At 62.7% G+C, this 22942-nt stretch overlaps 1 protein-coding gene across 7 annotated transcripts in view; it reads right to left on the minus strand.

Annotated features, from left to right (window-relative positions):
• Window positions 1–378: 378 nt before the first annotated feature.
• Window positions 379–22942, minus strand: part of SRRM3 (serine/arginine repetitive matrix 3) — a 51994-nt gene continuing 29430 nt past the window's right edge. Inside the window, exons 4-17 of one of the 7 annotated variants that reach the window (XM_070064483.1) lie at window positions 20063–20266; window positions 17590–17721; window positions 17448–17516; window positions 17171–17200; window positions 16941–17003; window positions 16804–16839; window positions 15196–15246; window positions 14563–14667; window positions 14077–14257; window positions 4422–4789; window positions 3295–3519; window positions 3080–3217; window positions 2695–2793; window positions 379–1807 (exon numbers count right to left, since the gene is read on the minus strand). In XM_070064483.1, the coding sequence (XP_069920584.1) occupies window positions 1582–1807; window positions 2695–2793; window positions 3080–3217; window positions 3295–3519; window positions 4422–4789; window positions 14077–14257; window positions 14563–14667; window positions 15196–15246; window positions 16804–16839; window positions 16941–17003; window positions 17171–17200; window positions 17448–17516; window positions 17590–17721; window positions 20063–20266 (1927 nt within the window). In that variant the 3' untranslated portion in view covers window positions 379–1581. Of the gene's footprint in view, window positions 1808–2694; window positions 2794–3079; window positions 3218–3294; window positions 3520–4421; window positions 4790–5629; window positions 5650–9668; window positions 14258–14562; window positions 14668–15195; window positions 15247–16803; window positions 16840–16940; window positions 17004–17170; window positions 17201–17447; window positions 17517–17589; window positions 17722–20062; window positions 20267–22942 lie in introns of those variants that run through there. The other 6 variants (XM_070064485.1, XM_070064487.1, XM_070064486.1 and 3 more) reach the window with 6 other exon arrangements.

Here is a 22942-nt window from a genome sequence, read left to right on the forward strand (position 1 = left end):
CAGGGTCACACCAACAGTGCTCTAACCACTCTGGAGCACTGCCTGGGGCAGTGCAGGGCCTCGCTGCCTCCTCCCTCTGCCCCAGCCCGCACGCATGCTGAGGCCAGGCTGGCTGTGTTGGGCTGGGCGCCATCAGCGTGTTCTAAACCCTTCAGGGGCCCCAGCCCGGGAGGACGGTGGGTCTTTGATGGCCGACATCCTCCATGTGTGAGCGCTGAGTAGGAGGAAGGAGCGCAGGGCCCTGCTCCTGGGGGCTGGCTCTTCTCCCTGGCGTCCAGGGGCCTCCGGTCCCCCTCATTCTTCGGGAGGAAGGGCGCCAGGACCCCCTCAACCTCCCAGGTGCCCCCCATCACAGAGGCTGGGTCTCACCACCTGCCATCCGGGCACCAAGTGTTTTATTGGAGTCCAATTTTTATCCGCACCGCGGAGAAAGAGGGAGGGGAAATGGAGAGAGGGGAAACCCGGCCAGACCCCAGACCCCTCCCCCCACTGAGCCCAGGGCATCTGCCCTGTTGGGCCAAGGAAGACTTTGTGAGATCCCTGAGGGCCCCAGGAGGAGGGGGCTGGGAGCCACAGAGGAGGACCGGAGCTGCTACTTCCCCCCAGAGCCCCAGGCCAAGGCCAGGGCCAGGGCCAGGGCCAGGGCCCAGATCCTGCCCTCCCTCCTCTGATCTGGGGCTCCCTGGCTGACCAGGCCCCAAAGCGCACGTTCTCCTGTGCCTGTGGCCCTGAGCTGTCCTGGGGCCGGGACGCGCTGACCTGGTTCCCGCCCCATCAGCTCCCATGGCCTGTTCGCTCATCCCTTTGGGCACCTGCGTTGCATTTCCACCCCTTCCTCTTCCACCTCCTGACCCCTTTTGACCTCAGGGTCAGGTGCAGCTGTGGCCTGTACCCCCCTCCCCGGGCCTTTTGTCATGCAGAAAGCCTGGCTGGTGTGGCCTTGGCCCAGGCCAAGGGGTGAGGCTGACCTTCAGGCTGGGACTTTGGGGCTACCCAGTCCAGGTACTTCTGGGCCCAGGCCAGGACCAGGGCTCGGGGAAGCTGTAGGCCCAGCCGCCGGCCCTGAGCCGGGGTCCTCCTTTAGCCGGCCTGGAGGAGGGGCGCCAAAGCCAGGCAGCTCTGCCTGTGTCTAGCATAGCTCCTGCTTGGTGTCCAGCTCCTCATGGCCCGGTGGCAGAGAGGAGGGGAGGGGCCAGTGGAGTGGGAGGGGCCCCCAGGTCTGGCACCTTCCGAGGTGTGCCTGGGGATGCTGAGCTGTGAGTGACACGGCAGGCCGCAGCCTGGGAAGCTGGCGTCAAGCGGTAAGGGGCAGGCGAGGCCTGTGTTCACACGGCTCTTTGTTCCCTGGATGCGGTGTGTGGGCCGGGAGGTGGGGTGGGCAGCTCAGGCTGGCTCCTCCTCCTTTTGTCCGCTGGGCGGGCACCCACCCTCAGGGTCTTCCTGGGTGCCCCCTGCCCGCGCTGGCCCCAGGATCTCTGTAGCAGTAGGGGTGGGAGGACACAGCCCCCTCGCCCTTCGAGTCCTGGGACATCACCTCCCCACCCCGGCGGGGGCGGGGGATCAGGCTGGGTCCCTCTAGGCTCAGAGGCCCCCACTCTCAGAGCTGCTCCGGCTGTGGTAGCTGGGGCTGGGGGTCCGGGAGGGGCTGCGCGTGCGGCTGCGGGTCCGGCTGCGGCTGCTGTAGCTTCCGTGGCTGTGGCCCGGGCTGTGGCTGCGGCTGTGGCTCCGGCTGGAGTAGTCGCTGCTCAGGCAGCTGGAGGAGGAGGAGGGGCTGGGCCGGTAGTAGGGGATGGGGCGCTTGCGGGCACTGCCGAGAGGAGAAGTGGGTTACGGGCCGGCCGGGGTCCCGGGTCCCATCGGAGCAGTGGCCGGGGCTTCCTGCCTCAGTTTCCCCTGGTCTCTGGGCCTGTGAGGGTCAGCTGTCACTGGTCCATGTCGGTCATTCTGTTTTCCCTCACCTGTCTGCAGGGACAGGAGTCCCGCGTCTGCCTGATTCAGTCTGAGCTCAGGAGTGCTAGCGGATGTCAACTGAGCCCAGCCCTGGCCCTGGGCCTGGAAGTGCCCGTATCGGCCCAGCCCGGCTTCTCAGTTCCCATTCCCCATGCAAGCAAAGCTTGGGCTTTTCCGATCACTCCAAGGGAATAAGGGGGAGACCCCGGCCACTGCTGCCCACGCCCCAAGCCCAGCCCAGCCCCGCGCTGGCCCCACGCCTCACTCAGCTACCTCCCGCTGGCCCGCAGTTAGTGGAAGGCAGGAGGCTACAACCCAGAGAAAAGAGAAGAGAGTGGTTAAGGAGCCAGCGAGGCCCGATCTGGGGTTAATTCTGAGGAAGAAACAGGCGTAGTTAGTGGGAGGAGGAGGCAGCCTGGGAGAGGGGCTGAGGCTGGAAAGTAGGGGTCTGGCCATCTGAGGACCCTGCAGCCTACGGGTGTGCCACCTGTTCCGTGGAGGTGCCCCAAGCCTGGGGGTCTGGCTCCCGCTCTGGGGTGGGTGGGGGGGCAGTGCCCTCCATCACCAAGGACTAATCACAGAGAGGGACGGATTTCCCAAGGCGTCCCCCGCACTCTGCCTGGCAGAGTGGGCGGGGTGGGCTCCCCAGAGACCACACTGCTGTGCCCCCTCCTCCAGTGTCCCTGGGGGTGGGGAGCTGGGAGGTTAGTGAGAAGAGCAGAGGCAGACAGACGGACGGCTGACCGGAGCCAGACCAGCTCACATGGGCATCTCCCCCGCAGCCTGTGGGGAGGGGTCCGCCTGGCCCCCGGGTTGGCCACAGGCCACTCAGCAGGCTGCACCCTGAGACGAAGGAGAGAAGTAGACATCACTGTCGGCAGACGGCCGTGGCGTGGCGAGCGAGGGCGGGAGAGGAGCCTCCGGAGCTGGGCTCGGCGCCTGCTGCTGCTGCTGCCCCGCACCGCGCGTCCTCCCTCCCGGGGCGGACCCCTCCCCTCCTCCACCTCGACGAGGGCGTCCGTCCCCCGGCCTGGCCCGCACTGGGCCCCTGCCCTCCCCGCGCCGCGCCTGGGTCAGTCCGCCGTCCCCAGGACCAGCCCCGGCCCCGGCCCCCGCCGCCGCCCCGCACCTGGTGATGCGCCGCGGTTCCATGAAGCTAGGCGAGTCCCGGCGCCGCTTGCGGATGGGGGAGTAGCTGCGGGAGCGGCGCCGCGCGCGGGCGGCCTCGGTCTCGGCGTGCCTGGCTCGGCCCTCGCCGTCCTTGTCCCTGCGGGGCGCGGCCTTGCGGTGAGCGACGCGGCCGCCCGCCCCCTCGCGGGTCCCCGCGCTCGGCTGCGCACTCACCGGCCCACGGGCTTCTTGGGCGACGGCGAGCGGCTTGCGCTGCGGGTTCTCTTCTCCGCGGAGCGCGAGCGGGACTTGGACGGCGAGCGGCTAGAGCTCCACGAGCGGGGGTGCGGGCCCGGGCTGCGCGAAGAGCTCTTCCCCTCGGGGGCGCCGCGCCTGCCGTGTGCGCCGGGGGACGGCGAGGTGCTGCCGGGCCGGGTGCGCGGGAGCCGCTCCTTCGCCCTGCAGGGGAGGCGCGGCCACGGGGAGGCGGCTCAGCGGCTGGCTCGCGGCTCAGGGGGCGGGGCGGGGCGGTGGGGCGGGGCGGGGCGGTGGGGCGCGGCCACGGGGAGACGCTCGCGGCTCAGTGGCAGGAGGTACTGAGGGGGCGGGCTCGCGGCTCAGGGGGCGGGGCGGTGGGGCGGGGCCTGGCGGTGGGGCGCGGCCACGGGGAGACGCTCGCAGCTCAGTGGCGGGAGGTACTGAGGGGGCGGGGAGGCTGCTCGGGGGCGGGGCGGTGGGGCGGGGCCTGGCGGTGGGGCGCGGCCACGGGGAGACGCTCGCAGCTCAGTGGCAGGAGGTACTGAGGAGGCGGGGAGGCTGCTCGGGGGCGGGGCGGTGGGGCGGGTCCTGGCGTGGGGCGCGGCCACGGGGAGACGCTCGCGGCTCAGTGGCAGGAGGTACTGAGGGGGCGGGGCGGTGGGGGCGGGGCCTGGCGGTGGGCGCGGCCACGGGGAGACGCTCGCGGCTCAGTGGCAGGAGGTACTGAGGGGGCGGGGCGGTGGGGCGGGGCCTGGTGGTGGGGGCGGGGCCAAGCCGTCGGAGGGTGGCGGGAAACTTGAGGCCAGGGTCCTCCGTGTGGTAACGGAGTGGTCAGCGAGGTGGGGGTAGCGCAGTGGGCAGAGGGCGTTCGGTGGGCGTATCAGAACCAGTGGGGGGAGCCCCGTCGGCGGGGTTTGGGGTCGGTGGAGGGACCTGAGTGGGGGCTCCATGAGCTGGAAGGGCGGCTGGTGGGGGTGGGCTCAGTGGGGCGCGCAGAGGGGGCTCCGCGGCGGGGGGAAGCCAGGTGGGACAGTGGGGCGACCGTGTCCCGTGAGGGGTTGCTTGGGGCCGGGGCGGGGGGCTCCCGGGGCCGCGCCACTCACCGTTTCCCGTGTCCGCCGTGGCCTCGCTCGGAGCCGGGCTCGGGGCCGGGGCCCGGGGCGCCGCCGCCGCCGCCGGAGTCGCTGCTGGAGCGGACCCTGCTGGGCGAGCGCGACGAGCCCCGGGGCGGCGCGGGCCGGGCGCGCCGGCGGCCCCTGCGGCGGGGCGCGGACGCCGAGGAGCGCGAGCGCCGCCGCCGCCGCCGCCGCCGCCTCCTCCTGCGGGCGGGCCCGGCCCCCGCGCGGCCCCCGCGGCCCTGCGACGACGGCGCGGAGCGCGGGCTCGGGCTGTCCTTCCCCCGCGCGGGGGCGGGCGGCGTGGGCGCGGCCGCCGCCTGGTCGCGGGCCCTGGGCGAGGGCGAGCTGGGCTTCTGACGGGGGGAGAGAGGCGGGGACGGGGCGGGCGGGGAGGCAGGCGGAGGTGCAGAGAGACAGACGGGGTGGGGGGGACAGACGGGGGGGGGGAGAGAGAGAGAGCGGGAGGCGGAGGGCGGGCGGGCGGGAAGGGGGAGAGAGGGAGAGAGGGCTTTCACCGGGCCCGGGTCGGGGGCGGCCGGTCCCGGAGCATCGCACACACGGTCCCCGCGCCTGCCCTGCCTCTACCTCTCCTGAGTGCCCACCTCTGGCCTCCACAGGGCAGCTCATGCAAGGTTCTCGGCATGCAAAACACAAGAGGAAGGTGGGGTTGGGGGGGGGGTTCCAGGACGGGCGCAGGGGCTGGCATTGCCCCCTCCCGGACGGGGACGGACGATCCCCCGGCAAAGAGAAGAGAGAGGGCGGCACCGGGAGGCCGGGCCAGGGCCAGCCCACCGGGCCGGGCCCCCCAGCGCTTGGGGGTGGGCGAGGGGGATGGAAGGGATCACACGGCACACAGATGGGGCGGGGGGGGGGGGCGGGGCGGGACAACTGAACTCAAAACTGAACCGAAGAAAGGGAGGAAAAACAAATTAAAAAAAGAAAGAAAAAAACGACCAAAAAAAATCCACAAATGTCATTAGATTCCAAAATCAAAAACAATGTCTGAACTCCTGGGGAACCTGACGTTTTTCTGTTAACATTTTTCTTTGTTTTCCGGCCCTGCGGAGAGCTGTGGAGCTGTCAGTAGCACCCGACTGTCTTTCTGTTTCTCTCTTTGCTTTTTTCTTTTTCTTTTCTTTTTTTTTTTTTTAAGTTCTGATTTTTTAAGTCCCTCTTGGTTAACGTCCACTTACCAATAAAGTGGCACTTCCTCCTTTAGTAGGTAAGGTGTGTAAGAAAAGGGAAAAGTGTGGTAGCATAAGTTCATCATTAGATTCACAAAAACGCAAGAGAGATAGAGAGAGAGAGAGAGAAACGCAACCAACCCCATTCTAGGCCTAAGAGGAGGCCGTGCCACCTCTGCACGGAGGACTGGCGGTGCCCGGCTCCCGGGCCTGGGCGGGCACCTCGTGGGTGACCGTGGGAGAGAGATGTCCAGTGTTCTTCCAAAAGTGGACACAAGGATCGGGACGCAGAAAACCAGAAGGGGCACGCGGTGTGGTCAGAAGGGTCCTGGCTGGGGACCGGGAATCCGAGAGCCTGCCGCTACCTCACAGAGCGCCCTGGGCCGCGCCACTTCCCCAGCCTGGGCCTCTGTCTCCCCATCCACACAATGACAGAGTTGGCCTCTGTTGCCTGATGACCCCTCTGAGTGCCCCTCGGCCCCCTTCCCGGCCCCTTCCCTGCACAGACCTGTCCCCTCCTGTTTGGATTTGCACCTGTCTGTCCATAGGCTCAGCTGCCCCACACCCACACCCTGTCACCAGCTTGACTTAGAGCACCCCAGGGCAGATGTGGTGCCTGATTCAGCTTTGTGACCTCAGTGTTTAATCACAATTAAGGCCTCCACAGGCTTTGCTGAGGAAGGAAATGGTGCTCTCACCACGGCCCAGGCAGACCCGGAGTCCCAGAAACAGGATGGGGGCTGGACCGAGCTCTTTGGGCAGGCTGTGTGGATAAGAAGACAAGAGTTGCTGCCACCCTTCAGGGTGCCAGGGACTGGAAGGAGCCTGTTTTCCATGGCATGGCCCTGGGTGTTCTTCACAAACCTAGATCCAACCTGGGCAGGGAGGGAGAGCCAGGAAGTCATGCCCATTGGTGGAGAGCTCGTGATGGAAGGCTGTGCTAGCCAATGAACTCTAGCCAAAGGGGGGGCTAGAGTGGCTGCGTACAGCCAGTGGGGGCTATGTCTCTGTTTGGGGCAGAGGCAGGCACAGGTGGACAGAGTGGGTATTATCTGGCAGTGAGGTGCCTCGCTGAGCACCCGTGACGCTCCTGGCCAGCAGGTCATCCCTCCGTCTAGGCTAGGAGAACTGGAGGCAGGGTAGCTCAGCCACGGCCCCTCTGGGGTGGCAGTTTCATCCCCAGGAGACCCTCCACCGCAGCCCTAGGTTCTCTCATTCAGCATCCTTTTCCCTGAATAGGAGGCAAAAGAGAAAGAAGGCTCCAGGCACCTCAAGTTTGGGGTTTCTGCCCTATGCCCTGGGTTGTCAGAGTATAAAGTGGACAGGTGTGGGAGCTGGGGGGGTGCTTGGGAGCCAACACACAGTACCCCAAAACTTGGTGATGCTGAACCCCTCTTTTAAGAAGAGGGCACCAAGCAAGTGGGCAGAGTGCTAAGCTTAGCAGTCAGGGCCTGGACGTGGAGCCTGGTTTCAACCCACATTCTGAGCTGAGCCAGCGACTTCGGACTCAAGCCAAGGGGCCGGCAATAAGGGAGGAAGACCAAGGCCCTTGACTTCCCACTGCCTTGGCCTAGGGGTGGGGCGGAGTAGTAGGAAGATGGGTGTCTTGGTTGGATGGCTGCCTGTGGCCAGCGGGGGTGCCGCAACCACCAAGATCCAAGCCCCGGGCCAGATCCCCTGCGCCAGCCTGGCCGCTTGTCTCCTGGCACGTCCCAAAGTCCAAGCTCTCTCTACCACACTTCCTTCTCAGCTCCTGCAAGCCACCTGGCCTGCCATGGCCCAAGACCGTAGTAACCAGCAAGGCGAAACACCCTGGACTCTGTCCTGTGTGACCTCGGGGAAGGGTCCTAACTCGGGGTGGGGGGGCTTAGTTGCCCCATTGCTAAAATGGGGATCAGTGGAGCCTTTGCTGGGTGGGCCTCTAGAGGGGTGGAGAGGTTGTTTTCAGAACCCAGCTGACTTACGGTCCCCTTGAAGATAAACAGGGCAGTGCAGGGAGGCCTGAGGCCCCCGGGGAGGCCCCTGGAAGATGGGCAGGAGGACAGACAGGGCCCTCCCTGGGGCAACAGTCCTTGGACCGACCTCGCATGCTTTTCTGGGAAATCCCCGAGAAGGGTCCCCCGGGGGTGAGCCTCCGCGGGGCTGGGGCTCTCACTCTTCCCGGGAACTGGACAGGGCCGTGGTGCTGGTAACCCCCAAGAAGCCTGTTCTTTTGCTTCCATCTGCCCTCTCCCTCTCCAGACTGCCCACTCGGGGCCTGGCTAATGCCTGCCGCCCCTCGGCCCTGGGTTCGAGGTCGCCCCTCCAGGGGCCTCCTCTGACGTCCAGGGTGATCCCCTCCTTCCATCTGCACTCCCGCCAGGGCCAGGGCCGCCGGGCCAGCAGGTGCTCCTCCTCTACACTTGAGCTCCCCTGCTGTCATGGGGCTGAGTGGCCTCTGTCCCTCCGGCAGCCCGGGAGGCGGGGCACGAGCCCAGCCTGCCTCTCCTGGCGTGGAAGCCACACGGCTGGGCCTGGCACCAAGGAGCCACTGTTGGCCCTGTGTGTGCAGGAATGAAGGAATGTGTGAGTGAGTGAGTGGATGAAGGGCCTCGCCTACCTCGGAGCCCTGCTCCCATTGGCTACCTGGTGCCTTGTCTTTTGTTCCTTAAAAAATATGTGCGACAAGGGGAGGGAGCAGTGGGGAGGGTGTGCTCACACCTGATCCAGGTGCTCTCAAGGGCAAGAACAAGGAAGCACCCGGAGGGCTCAGATACTCCCTGTCTTGCACTCAGCATCTGAGGCCCCGCTTGGGAGTCCTTGGTTACACGAGGTGGCCCTAGCGGGGGTGGGATTGGAGCCCCCACTGCCCTACCAGGCTGGTACAGTCTCCGCTGGCCCTCCCAGCACCGCCCAGCATTGAGGAGGAAGTCCTGGGTTCCTGGTCCCGACCTGGGACAAGCGTGGGCTGGGGCAGGGGTGACCTGCCAACCCTCTCCTTTTGCACAGGGGCACAGAGGCCCACGGAGGCCTCACGGAGTTGGGATGCCCACCTGCCGTGGCTGCCCCCAGGAAGCAGTTGAGAGGGCGGGGATGGGGAGGTGGGCCCTCAGGAGCCCGCCTCTGCAGCCAGGACCCTTAGTGGAGCTGGATAAGCGCTGAGCTGGGGGTCACCAGTCCCAGGATCTGGGGCTGGTTTGGTCCCTACTGACTGTTCCTTCAGGATCATTCTGCCCTGAGAGATGGAAGGATGCTCAAAGTTTTAGGGGAGCCCCTGTCTGGGAGAGGGGCACGTCACCCCAAAGACTGTGCAGTAGACCCTCTTACTGCAGTGCCCCCTGCTGGCCAACTCAGGCACCTGGATCGACCCACCCAGAAGGTGCGGCTGGGAGGCTCAGCTCTGGTGCCGGCTGCACCCCCAGCTGGGGGAGCCCAGGCCTCTGTCTGGCCCGGTGGGCCTCGGGGGATGGGCTGGCCCCTTTGCTTGAGCTTGACCTTAGCCAGAACGTCCCCCAGGATCTGGAGGCCAGGAGGCCCAGCGCGGCCTCCGCCAGCACTGCTTCCTGCGCAAGTGGGCCCCGAGGGCCAGGCCGTGACCCCGGTCCCCAGGGGCTGGCCGGGATGAGGGCGAGGGACTTGGCAGCCTCTCCAGACAACACAAGTCGAAGGCTCCACCGCAGCGTATCCACCCAGGAAGGGGACACAAACTTGGGATGCTGAACCACACAGAAATGCATCCAGACAACAAAATGAGAAAGAGGGGGAGAGCAGGGGGTCCGAGGGCGGGGAGCAGGTGCAAGGGCGGGAAGATGGACCAGAGCGGCCGTCAGGTGGCGGGGGCGGGGAAGTCGAGGAAACCAAAGGAGACAAACCAGGAGACACGGCTTTGGAGCTCATTTGGAGAGAGTGCGAGTTAACAAATGAGTAGTCGCTAAAAGAGAGAAAGAAAAAGGAGGATAAAAACCAACCAGGGCGAGGCTGAGAGAAAGAAAACCACATTCAAACCAAGCGGAGTGGCGGGCTCGTCTGGAGAGGGGGCAGCACGCACACAGCTGAGCTGGGTACCTACCTTCTCGCGGTCAGGGGCAGGAGTGCAAAAACAGAAAAGAAAGAAGGTCTCCGCATGGGGAAGGCAGGAGGGCCAAAGACAGCGGCTCTCATCTGTGCCCCCGCCCTGGGCCAGCAGATGGGCAGCCAGTGTGCAGAGGGGCTCTTGGTCTCTTCCCAGGGATGGGAGGGGGCTCTTGCCCTGCTATTTCTGTTTGCCTTTTTAAAAAGGGATTGCTTTTTTTTTTTTTTTTTCCTAAGCACAGGCCTTAATAGCCAAGCTTTCCTGAACTCCCTGAGTTAACAAAAGACCTCCATAGGGCATGCGGGAAGCAGCGGATGGAAGCAGTGCCACAGATGGCTAAAGAGGGGGGCTGGCAGCACAGGAGAGAGGCCCAGGTCAGGGGAGAGAGATGGACAAGAGAGAGAGAGAGACAGACAGACAGAGCAAGAGGAACAGGGAGAGAGGGAGAAGGGGAAACAGGAAGTTGCAATGCCAGGGCAGACACGGAGAGGCGGGACGGTGGAGAGGTGGACCCGGACGTCGAGGACAGAGAGAAGGCGTTTAAACAAGGCTGGTGGGAGTGGACAGATGGGACGGACAGGGGATTGTGTGTTTAAAAGGGAAGGCAACCAACCGCAGATTCAAGTTGGAGAATTGCTCCCTCCCCCACCTGGCGTCTGCGTACTTCCAGCAAAAGTCACCCTCCTGCCCTCTGGCCTGGCCCTGGGAGAGATGGCCACTCCACTGCAGCTGTGCTCACGGCCATTTCCTGGGGGTGCACGCTGGGGACACCCGGGTGAGCCAAGTCAGGGAGTGCCGCCCCTCTCCTTGGGGTCACCCTAGGCCGCCCGTTACGTGGTGAAATTAGGGCCAAAGGGGTAGGTTTTGGCCTAGGAGTTCAGACGCTGCATGGGACACCCGTGTCCTGCATCGATCGCTGTGTGTGGGTCTGGGTCTCAGGTCTGCTCTGGGTTCCACACAGGGAGCCAGCTCCCTGGGGACTCGGATTGAGTTCCCAGGTCTTGGCTTTGCGTTGGTCCAGCCCTGGTTGTTGTATCTGGAGGGTGAGCCGGCAGATAGGAGCCCTGTCTGTCTGCTTCTCAGATAAAATCAATAAGTAAATGAGTAGAAGAAAGGTGGGCAGAGGCAGAAGCCAGAGTGCGTCCAGTGGCTTGCTCATCAGTCACTCTGCCACCCTCACCATATGGTGCCTGCTACCTCCGAGGTCTTTGAAGTGCGAGAGACAGGTGTAGCCACGGCAGGTGGCCCTGGTGCTCTGCACTCTGGGAGGGCCACGCTGGCACTGGCCAGTGCCCTTGGGGGTTGGAGGGAGGCTGGACGGAGGCACATGTCCCGTGAGGTCTCCCACTGGGCATCTACTCTTTCGCCCCACACTGTGTGCCCCTGGGCGCCTCCATCCCTCTCTGGGCCTTGTTTATTTCTGCCTGTGTGTCTGAACTACAGGGGCCGAGTTGCTGAAGCAGTAATCATACCGAGTGGGCTTCTGTGACTGGGGGGCCACCTGTACCCCAGTCTCTCGGTGTAGGTGGTTGAGAGAGCTGGACAACAGCCACAGACTTCTGGTGGGGTCCTGGGGTGGGGGGACATGGGAGCTGAGACTGCCCAGGGCTCCTGCTGTGTGGTTTCCATCTGCACTTCTCCCCACAGTGGAGCTGCTTTGGGAATCTACCTGGGGAGCTGTGTGGCCTGGAGCCAGTCTCTTGCCCTCTCTGGGCTGCACTTTCCCCTTGGGCAAGCAACCTTGGGTGCTGTCACCCTGTGTGGCCGCAGGCTGGGGCCAGGATGCAGTGTCTCTCTTGCCTGTGGTCCGGCCCTGGCCCTGGAGCCTCTCCTTGCTCTAAACTCTCCCAGGAGTCTTCATGCCTCCCCTGGGGTTTCCGAAGGACCTGAGGCCTAGCCCTGCAGGTGTGCAGCAGCCTGTCCAGGGGTCTCAGCTCTCGGTCCCTGTCGGGCCTGGCCCGTTGCACTGAGCTGAAGCGAGGGCCCCTCTCCCCGGGCCTCCCAGCTTTTCTTAGAAGGTTCCTTGCACGGGGCAGCACAGCCACAGCTCTCCTGTGTATGTCAGAGGACAGACCATCCCAGGGACGGTGGCTCTGGTTTTTTTTTTTTTTTTTTTTGAAAGTTACCTTCCCTTTTAAATTCTGATTACAAAGGAAAACCAATAAGTATATAGAGCTATGCATGGGGTTCATGTCCACGGCTAGTTCCAAAATTCTTCTCTGCGGTAAGAGGCACAGGTTCCCACAGTAACACACACAAAAGCAAAATTCTAGAACAACATAGAAGATAGGAAAACAAAAACAAACCAATCCAGAGAGATAGTTTGCATTTCTGTACATTACAAAAGAAAAAAAAAAAAGAAATACGAACAGAAACAAAATAACTGGAAAACACACATGAATTCTCCCACCCTCTCCCCTTGCCAGCTAAACAAGAAATGGAATCACAATATTACCACGTTTCAAGAAGGAGGCTAAAAAACAAACAAAAACATAGACGGGGTTAAAAAATGTTGACCTTTGCTTTTTCCGTTTGTTTCTCTCTCTCTTTTTTTCTTTTTTTTAAAAAAAGAAAGGTAGCATCCGAGCATACCACCCCCAGTACTCTTCCCCAGAGACAATTTTGTCTTTGTTGTTCAAGGTCCAGTCTGAGACACCGGGGCCCTGGCCTCACCTCTCTGCACCCGAGAAAAGAGGCTTTTTGGGCAAAGAAGGGATCTGAGCATTGTGCGGTCCCAGGGTGGTCTGGGGACACTGCTTTGTGGAAGGGGTCGCCAGGGCCCCCTGGGGCCCCGTGCAGGGGGAGTGTCCCTGGGGGAGGGACGCGGGGTGTGGGTGTTGCCGGAGGCCTGGCATGCTTCCTGCTCTCTCTGGGGCTGTCTGCTGTGGGGTCAGCATTAGCCCAGGAGAGAAGGGGTGGGCTGCAGTGTGGGGGGGGGGGTTGCTCCAGCCTCCAGGGCCAGGGAGGGGACCAGAAGTGGGAAGCTTATGACTCCCTGCACCTGTTGGGAGGCCCAGGAGGCTGTGACGCTTTCGAGGGGGTTGGGGCCTTGTGCTCACCGGGAGGTTTGCCTGTCACCTGCAGGGCCTATGGCACCGGTCCCTGCGGTGGCTACCCTCAGCTGCCTCTGCGTGCCCTCTGGCTCCCAAGACAGAATCCATGCCCTCCTGCCCATGTGGTCCAACTGTGTCCTCCCCCAGCCCCACGGCCTGGCCCCCCGTCCAGGGGGAGCGACTTAGAGATAGGTGATGTCCTTCAATAGCCATTGACCTTGACTCCCACAGCGTTTGGCCAGCTGCCCTTGACTGTCCTCTCTGAGGCCACTGGGAGTAAGGGGGGTGTTTGAGAAAAGAAAGGGAGTGAAAGAACACAGCCAAAAATCAAAATGAAACTGACCGACACGTACATGTTTGCTGCCGAGACCTGAGGTCGGGGAGCAGCGGCTCTCCCACTCCTGGCTGAGGCTTCTGGGGTGCTGTGCGGGCCTGGGGAGGAAGCCACGGGCCTCCCTGCCCCATGCCTCCCACTCCCCCCTCCAGTGCCCCTGCCAGCACTGTACAGCCCCCTCTCTCTGAGGGCCCCCAACCCTGCGCTCTGGACAGACAGCTCTTCCCCCCGGAGAACCCCAACCCTGGCCCGGCCCACGCATCCGGAGAAGCCTGTCTCCTACAGCGCCAGCCCCCAACCCGTGGGTGACCGGAAGTCTGTGCCCCTCCCAGAGCGTGGGTGGGGGATTGTTTCGGGGGCGGTGTTGGGGTCTCCGAGGGAGTGGGTGTCTCTTGGGACGGCTAGGGCACTGGAGCGAGCCTCTGGGAGCTCCTGCCCAGTGTGGGGCAGATTCTCTGCGAGTGGGGCTTGCCGCTCTGAGGCGGCAGCGGCACCCGGATGCAGGAGGGATCTGAGATAGAGGGAGGGGCTAGAGGGGGAGTTGAGGGAGGGGAGGGCGCTCAGGGAGGGGGCAGGGGCCTGGTGGGGAGAGGGAGGCTCTGGGCCCAAGAGCTGCCCAGAGGGAGATCCTGTCTCTTGAATCCTATTCCTGACTGTGACCCCTACCAATGTCCATGCCGCTTCCCACCCCCATATGCCTGGGGGAGGCAGGGGACCTTGGTTCCTCCCCAGCTCTGTACCCAGCCGAGCACCCCACGGCCAGCCCCTCCCTGGTCTTCAGCTCGCCAAGCTCAAGGGTGGCCCAAGCCTGCAGGGCCACCCTCGTCCTGCCACCGACGCCGGGTGCACGCTGCCACCCAGCATTTCTGCGCCCCGGCCAGGCGGGCGCAGGGGAGGGGGAAGCGGTCGGCCTCGAGGGAGGCGCGCGGCACAACCTCCCCAAGACTCGTTCGCCGCCCCCGCCCCTGCACGGCGCACCTGCGGCGCGGGAACCCAGGGCAACGCGAAGCGTACGTACCTCCGGCGGGCTGCGCGCCGGGCCCAGGCGGCCGCTGTGCGCTGCGCTCCGCTGCCTGCCGCCGCCGCCGTTCTGCTGGGGCGACCCCCATCCGCTGCCGCCCGACGGGGAAGCCGACCGGCTCCCGCTGGAGCGCTGGCTGCCAGTCTTCCGCCCGCTGTCTCGGTGTTTGGGGCTCAGCCTGGGGGTGGTGGAGCTCAGCCTGGGGGTGGGAACCTGGGACGCCCCCTCCGCAAGCGGCCACCCCGCAGCACCGGGGACAGCCCCTTACCCGTCGTGTCACCGAACCTGGACCATCGCCCACTTACAGAGAGAGCAAGCCCAGCTGTCCGGCCCCAGACTGATCTCCAGGTCAAGGTCTGGGGCGCCTCAGGGCTGCTCTCTCTGCAGGTGGACACCAGCCCACCCCTCCTGCGCTGGTTCATCTGCAGGTGTCCCCGACCCTGCCCCCAGCTCATGTGAGTCACGTGCTGAAGCCGGGCCTACCTGCTGGGTGACCTGGAGCCGCTGTACTGGGAGGACAGAGAGGGGCTGTGGGAACTGCCACTGCTATGGCGATGGCACCTCCGGCCTGGGGACTCCGTGTGAGGCCTGGGGTGGGAGGGGGAAGCCGCCTGCATCCAGTCTGCCCGCCCTGGTCCCTGGGGCCAGCCTTGCCTGCAGGGATCCTGGGACATGGGGCCTGATGCAAGGAAGCCACTCCTGACCCATCCCTTCCTGGGTCAGAAATGACCTAAAAGGTTTGGTGCTGGGGGCAGAGCCCAGCTGGTCCCTATGGGTCACTGAGGGAGGATTCCTCTAGGCAGCCCCAGTCAGCCCTCATCACCCTTCACCGGGCGCCCTGGATACTGGTTTGGGGGGACTGGGGGGGGGCAGGTGAGTGACAAGGACGGAGCTTGAAAGAACCCTGGATCGGGAGGCAAGAGGCCTGGGTTCCGGTTCCAGCTCTGCCACTGGCTCATTGAGGGCTCCCGGCTTCCTCTCGGCCTTAAATGTTCCATCTGGACAAGGGGGGATGCAGTGAGCCTCTGTGGCCTGAGGCTAAGACCATAAAGGCCAGGCTTGCTGTGAGGGGGCAGGAGCAGGCGAGCAGGGCTGGAGAGTGGGGAGGGCACTCACCTCTTCCTCTCTTTGTTCTTTTCCTTTCTTTTGCTCTTGGGGCTTCGAGATCTGCAAGAAGCAAAGATGGCAGTGATGTGGGGTAGTCTCAGCAGGGCAGGGGATGCCGTGGCCTGCACCCAGCTGTGGGGCTGGCCTTTGTTCCTTTCTGGGGCGGGCAGGGACTTGCCCCAATCCCACCCCCCACTGCTTTGGTGCCTTTCGTATGATTCCTTCCTTCTGTGAGTCCTGGCCCACGAGCATCTCCTGCCTGCGCCCCAGATGCTGCTCCCTCAAGGATGCCGTGGGTGTGGGCCAGGCACCGGAGGTCCAGCCTCAGGTGTGGGCCAGGCAGAAAGGGTCTTGGCACAGGGTCAGCAGTGCTGAGATGGCCCCTCCACGCCCCATTTGTGCCTCCCCTGCCGCCTGCCCTTAGCCTGGAGTCCAGCCGCTGGCCAGCTCACCAGGCTGGAAGTTTAGGGAGGAAATACTTCCACTTGCACTTGATTTCTCTGCTTTTGAGGGACTCTGGATCCATATCTCCCCCAAAACGTCCCACCCACCAGCTGTCTGGGGGCGGGCTCCTCAGCCTGCATCCCGCCTTTGATGAGAGGATTGAGAGCTTTGAATTAGGCCTCCGAGGCCTCCCCCCAGCTCCTAGCCCTGTCTGTGTCGCAACCCTGTCCTCCCCCACAGCACCATGTTCCTCCCGCGCATCTGACCCTCAAGCGAAGCAATGCTCGGGAACTCTGAGTGTGCCCCCCGGGAGGGACAGCAACCACACTGCCTGCTTTTTATTCTGCAGCTGACTTAGCCTCAGCTCACTTCTAGGTCCTTTTGGGTACTGATGGGAGCTGGGTAGATGGTCTGTGCATGCTGATGGTGGCCACTAGGGGGCAGCAGGAGCCCATAGGCCTGAGAAGGTTGTGGTGGTGGTGGTGGTAGGGTTGGGACAGGGGAGTATTGGCAGGGCTGGTTCCCATGATAGGTAAAATACTGCTGACTCTGCCGCTCCTCAGGGCTGCTGGGAGGGCTCTGGCCCTGATGCCAAGGTCGGGGTCACGACCCACAACCTCCTCTGTTTAACTTTTTACCCCTCAGCCTCTGTTTTCTTGACCTGGGCTCCTGACTCTTCCCTCCCCCAGTCTCCCAGAGCAAGTCACTGTCCTGCTAGGAGTTCCATGCTGGCTCCCAGCCCTGCCTGGGTGGAGGCCAGCTCCAAGGCCTGGCAGTCAGGGCTGTGGGGGCTGGCACCTGTTCCCACCCCCCAAAACTCCACCGCTGGCCCGAGCCCACCCTGTGTGCTACCCACGGAGCCTCCCAGCTCACAAGGTCCTCCTGCCTTGGCCCTGCAAATTCAGGGTCTGATGCTTCCTCCTCCTCAGCCGACTCCTCCACAGACGCCCTTGAACCTGAACCTGCCGAGTTGTCTGAAGTTCTAGGGGTTCCCCCAACGGAGGCTGGGCCAGGCAAGGGTTGCCAAGAGTGAGTCTTGGTGCTCCTCCCCTGCCATGGGTCCTCCCCGCTCTGGAACAGCCCCTGGCGTCGGGGGACTGGGCCTCCCAGTGCCTGCCCATCACTCTGTCCCCTGGGGGCCTCGGTCCACATCCTGCACGGAACACCCCTCACCTGTGCCGCCTCTTCCTCCTGGACCCAGAGTTAGACCTGCAGGGCGATACAGGAGTTCTCTTGAGCCTGCCTGGGGTGGCCCGAGGGCACAGCCCTGCTCCTGTTCCCCGCGTGGGGAGGATGGGCAGCCAGGGTACCTGTCTCGGCGATGCTTCTTCACACTCTTCTTCTTCTTGCGCAGGGGTGAGGAGCTCCCACAGCTGTGGACACAGGGGGGCCCTAGTGAGCTGGCGAGGGGATGGGCGCAGCTGGAAATGGTCCCTGCCCCGAGGCACCGCGCCTTCTGCCTCTGGAGGGGAGCCTGGGGCTCTCTCCCACCCCCAGGCCCTCCCACCTCCGGCCTGGCTGCGCCCAAGTGGGCACTGACCTGCATTCAGATTCTGGTCTCCTCTTTTTGCTGAGGGCCGATGCCAGGGAGAAAGGAGGATGGACAGACAGACAGATGGCCGGGGTTAGTCCAGGACGAGGGTGAGTGGGGGGAACCACAAATGAGGCCCAGCCAAGCCCCCTCCCCCCCAGGCCACTCAGATTGAGGAGGACCCTGAGGCCTGGTCCTGGTCCTTGCTTCTTGGGGGCTCCATGCAGGGGGAGGGGATCTCGCCAGTGTTCCCCGCGGGGGCCCCCTCGGCGCACGGGGCTCTCACCGGCTTCTCCGGTGGCCGCCTCTCTTCTTCTTCTTTTTCTTGGGAGGGGGTGACGCTGAACTGCTGGACCTGGGCGAGAAGGGGCGGGGGTGAGGGGGGTCCAAGCCCGCGCCCTGCCTGCCCGTGCCCGGCGCGCGCTGACCTGTAGTCCCGGTGCCCATGGTAGCAGGCGGCCGGGCAGCCGCAGTCCACCGGGCAGTCGTCCTCATCGAAGGGCGCGTACTCGAGGCCTGGCTCGATGCCCTCAGTCGGCCGTTGGGTCTCCACCGCGCTGCTGGCAGACAGAGACGTTCAGCCTCCCTGCCCTGCGGACCCTGCCCGTGCCCTTGGCCTTGGCCTTGGCCTGGGGGGGGGTTCACTGTGCCTCAGAGAGAGGGCCCTTCCCCCACTGAGTCCTCCACTGGGCCCTGGGCCCTGGGGCACCTTAACCAGGTTAACAGGGAAGCGCCCAACCCAGGCAAGGAGCCCTCCCCCTCCCTGAGGTCTGCCTGTCCCTGAGCCCCCTCCCCCTGGCTGAGCTCTCCCTTCCCCCCAGCCCTGCCTCCCTTCCAGCCTCACCCCCTCTCTGAAATATTCATGGCCTCCCCCTCCCCTCTGCAGCCTCTGGAGGCTGCGCTGCTGTCCTCATCCATCACCGGCTGCCCAGCGCTCTGCCGCCTCCCCCCGCCCATCCGTCTTGCGCAGGGGACCAGGGACCGCAGCCTCCTGCCCCTGCCCCTACTCAGAAGCCCCCCGCCGTCCCCCGCCACCAAGGTTTGCTTCTCAGCGCTGCTGCTGCTTCTTCCCAACATCTGGGCTTGAGGCAAGAGCTCTGAGGGTGCAGGCCAGGCCTGGTCACTTGTGTTCCCCAAGTCACTGACCTGTGCCTCTCGCGGCTCTCTCCTAGCCTCTTTTTTTAAAAAAGATTTATTTATTTGAAAGGCAGAAATACAGAAAGAGAGGAGAGAGAAGAGAGGAGAGAGAGAGAGAGAAAGAGAGAGATCTTCCCAACCACTGGTTCACTCCCCAAATGTCCAACAGCCAGGACTGGGCCAGGCAAAGCCAGGATCCAAGAACTCCTTCTGGGTCTCCCAGGTGGGTGCAGGGGCCCAAGCACTTGGGTCATCTGCGGCTTTCCCAGGTGTGTTAGCAGGACACTGGATGGGAAGTGGAGCAGCCTGGGCTCAGCCAGTGCTGCAGGGGGTGGCTTAACCCACTTTGCCACAGCACCAGTCCCCCTGTCACCCCCCCCCCCCAACCTCTTCTGAGAGTCGTAACTGTGTTACTGGGCTCTTGGGAGAACTCACTGAGGTTGTGGGTGCTATGCCAGGAAGGGGCCCTTGGGAGGCCCGGCTCCAGGGTGCTGGCCCCCACCTTCTGTGTCCTGTCTACCCTGGCCTCTGCAGAGCCCTCTCACTCTTAGGTGCTGCCCTCCCTGATGACTCCTTCCCTGCCCAGAGCCAGGGAGGCAGGGCTGTGATGGCCGGTCGCTGGGGACACAAGGTTTGGATTCTGGGGTTTGAATCTGGCTTGACCGCCTGCCCTAGCCCTGAGGTCCTTCTCTGGACCTCCAGGCAAAGCCCATCCCAGCTCAGAAGCAGGGATTAAGTATGATTCTGCCTGCGAGGTCCATGATGCGGGGCCTGGCCCGTGGCCGCTGCCCCCCTCGTGGTAGCTGTTGGTAGACGGGCCTTTTTTGGTGCGTACATACCAACACCTCTTCCCGGAGAAACGAGGCTGCAGCACCGTCCAGAAAAGAGACCAAGCGAGGGAGGCGGAGCACAGCTCCAGGGGGAGAGAATTTTCAAGGGACCCAGGAATCCGCTCTTTAAAGACAGATTTTGTGTGAACGAAAAATGCATTCCAAATACTAATGAGTTTAGCAGACCTTGAGGCTGGTTTCAAGAGTGTCATTTGGTTCCCAAACAGCAAGCCGACCTGGACAGCCTCGCGGGCACACAGGCAATAGGGAGGGTTTTTGGAGGTGAAGGAGGAGGGGCTCCTGTCATCATCCTGTCCCCCACACCCAAACACCCCCAATCCTTTCATGCAAACCTCTCTGCTCCTCCCTAGAAACTGGGACCTCCTACCTCCGGTCCCTGAGCCTGTGCAGCACCCCCATCCTCCCAGGACCCATCACCCCCTACACAGCTCTGGAAGCACACAAACGCCCAAGGCATCAAACAGACATTAGCACCACCAAGGGTGCCGCGCCGAGTGGGCGGGTGAGCCAGTGGGACACAGAAGCGGTGAAGGTTATTTACAAAATGAAAACGCTCATCTTGGGGGGTGCCTTCTGCAGGGTCCTTTCTTGCCTCCTAACGTCCCAGCTGGGGTCACCACGGGGTGCGGCCTCCTCCCTGCTCCTCTCATCAGCTCTGTTCTCTCCCTGGGCCCTTTTTCCTGACTTCCTTTGTTCCGGAATCAGCACTGCCCAGCCTCCCTCCCTAGGAGGGTCTCTGTCCCTTTCCCGTCCCTGCTGGGAGCTTTGACAGAGAGGCAGAGGGCACCAGGAGCGGGCTGGGGGAGGGGAAGCATGAGCTCTTGAATCTTCTGAGAAGACTTGTCCTGGCCCTGCCGAGATGCAAGGACTGAGGCGTCTTGCTGACTGTGGGTACCTGGTACCAGTGGTCTACCTGGTGGGGTCTAGAGCCCTGGTTTCTCCCAGCCTGGTTTTCCTGGATGATGACATCACTAGGAACAGTGTTATGTGAGATCCCTGTGGGGACCGGTGCTGTGGCACAGTGGAGGAAGATGCTGTCAGCGACACTGGCATCCCGTATGAGCACCGTTTGAGCCGTGGCTGCTTCCGCTTCCCATCCAGCTCCCTGCTAATGTGCCTGGGAAAGCAGTGGAAGATGGCTATTCACATGGGAAAGCTGGCTGGAGTTCCTGATTTCTAACCTGGTGCAGACCTGGCCGTTGCAGCCATTTGGGGAGTGAACCAGCAGACGAAAGATCTCCCTCTCTCTCTTTGTAACTCTGCTTTTCAAATGACTTTTTTAAAAATCTCCCTGCATTCCACAATCTCATTTTCAGCTGCTTCTTGATTTAGAGAGATTGCTCCTCTTCCATTTTACAGATGAGAACATTGAGGCTCAGAGTGGGAAAGGAGTAGCCCCAAGGCTGTTGGGCTCTTTGAGTAAAGCAAAGAAGTTCAGCTATGAAACTGGCTTTGAGAACAGGATAGCCCTTGAACTTGCTGGCTGACCGCTCTGCTACATAGCTTGGTGGTCCCCTCCCTACTTTATACATCCAGTTCTGGGTGTTGTGCACTGAGCGCTGGACTGGTTTGTGTTTTGTGCTATATGTGGTAGAGTAGGCAGGGAGGTCCAAGCCCCCAGGGCTGACTGAAGTAGGTGCAGACAGGGCCTGCTGCAGAGGGACAAAGGACAGCCGTGTCACCGTGGAACCCAGAACCCGGCAGAGCACACATGATGAACCAGCCACCGTGGCCAGCGCTCTGACCTGGGTGAGGACTGCCTGCTGCAGGCGCTTCCTCACGCCAGCACTTTTGTTAATTAATGGGTTCTGTTTCCCATTAGCTGGGAGCATCACAACCAGCAGACGGATGAGTGAAGTCCAGATAGAGGAGGGGATGCAGGCAAAGGGTCAGCCCTCACTGCTTGTTCACTGGGCCAGCATGCCAGGCCTGTCGGCAGTGGTGGGAGACACAGGGACAGGTCAGGCCTGGAGCCTTCTCTCTGGCTCCTTACAGGGCTGACTGGGATTTGCCAACTGTGTTTGTGTTAGGAAGCAGCTCATGCAGGGTGTCCAGAAGCCTCTCTCCCAAACGTTTTGTTATGTAACTATGAAAACAATCATTTTTAAAGGTTGCTCATTGGCCTGGAAAGAGACAGAATTGGTGGTGGCCCCGAGAAGAAGAGAGTTGTGTGTGTGGCCCCCAAAAGAAGAGCTTACTTTTATCCCAGAGATATCAGCAATGGGGCTTTTGGAGGCAGCCTCGACTGGTGGGTGGACTTGACCCTGTGTAGAATTGGGTCAGAGTGTTTCAGGGTCAGCGCGAGCAAAGGCCGGGAGTGGGGACATGGGGGACGTGGCTGGCAGGTACCTGCAGGTGAGGCCGAGTGGGAGGCCAGGCTGGGTCCAGGGTGTGGGGGGCCCTGGCTGCCAGGCAAAGGAGGCCACACTTGGGTGCTGGGGAACCACAGCCAGTTTCTGTGGCTAAACAGGGCTCTTTCTTCCAGTCAGTTCCCGAAGACAAAAGGTTGTCCAAACTCAACATCCCTGGAACCATGGGCACACCACTGGGCTCCCTGCCACTTCACCCATCGATCCCTCTTCCAAAGGGGACAGTCCCCAAATACCTGATCACATTCTGCTTCCTCCAACCCACACGTGGGGTCCTGTCTATGCTCTGGCAGGATGACACTCTGGTGTCCAGTGTGGAGGCTGGCCTGCAGGGGGACTGTCACAGGAGACTGTCACTCAGGCCAGTAAACCAACCTCAAGGAAAGGGAGATGGCCAGATCTCTGGGGACAAAAGGCGCTGGCAGTGAGCCCACTCCTGTTGTGGACATGGCGGTGGGGGGGGAGGGGCTCTTTCAGGCCATCAGAAACCCCCAGCCTGGAGACCCTTCCACCTGGACCTGACTTTGCCATTTCACTTTGAGAGGACACTGGGTTTCTCCAAATCTCCAAGTCCAGTTCGTGACCGGGGGAAGATGGTGGTCAGGAGGCAAAGCTGTGAGGTGGTCAGAGGGCCTCACTTTCTCGTGAGAAGCCCCCAGAGACTGGTATAGGGGAAGGAGATGGCCAGGCAGAGGGAACACGTCAGGGTCAGTGGGGCAGTCGCCATTGCTGGGGGACCAGGGAGCGGTGGTGGGATCACCCGGGAGGTGTGCACTGGCTATGGTTCATTGCTGGGTACTGCTCCTCACACTTACACTCACTGTTGCACTTAATCTCCTGAAACCCTCATGAGGTATGTACTAGCACCCTCATTTTCTACATAAAGACTCCAGCTGGGCTGGATTGGGTTTGGAGCCCCAGTCCAAGGGGTTAACCTTGAATTCAGAGGTTTGGACAGGAGGAGTGTCTGACTGCAGAGGCCACACGCTCCATCCACTACCCCACAGCTAGGACATGAAGACCTGGTCAGGTACCAGGTCCTCAGGAAGTTAGATGACCCACTATCCCCAGACCTCCCTAATCCCTGCCCCGCCCCGGGAAGCCTCAGGCCACGGCAGTTTTAGGTTCAGCACCAAGGACAGCTCCAAGGCCTCTGTGAGCTCCGCGGGATCCTCCATCCCTTTGGTTTGCTGCAGTCCTATTGGGAGCGCTATTTTCACACCATTTCAGGCTGCCCGGGCTAGAAGAAGCTCTGGCTCCACCCCCTCACTAGCAAACAGGGATAATAGCAGTGAAAAACAAAAACAAAACAGATGCTGTCACTCTAGAAGTGACGTCCTTTCTACCTCGATCCCTGGGTCTGCTAAGTCCACCCTATCCCTGCATCCAGAACACCTGACCAAGTTCCCCTGACCACGGAGTCT

Source organism: Oryctolagus cuniculus, chromosome 19 (assembly GCF_964237555.1).
Source record: "Oryctolagus cuniculus chromosome 19, mOryCun1.1, whole genome shotgun sequence".
NCBI lineage: Eukaryota > Metazoa > Chordata > Mammalia > Lagomorpha > Leporidae > Oryctolagus > Oryctolagus cuniculus.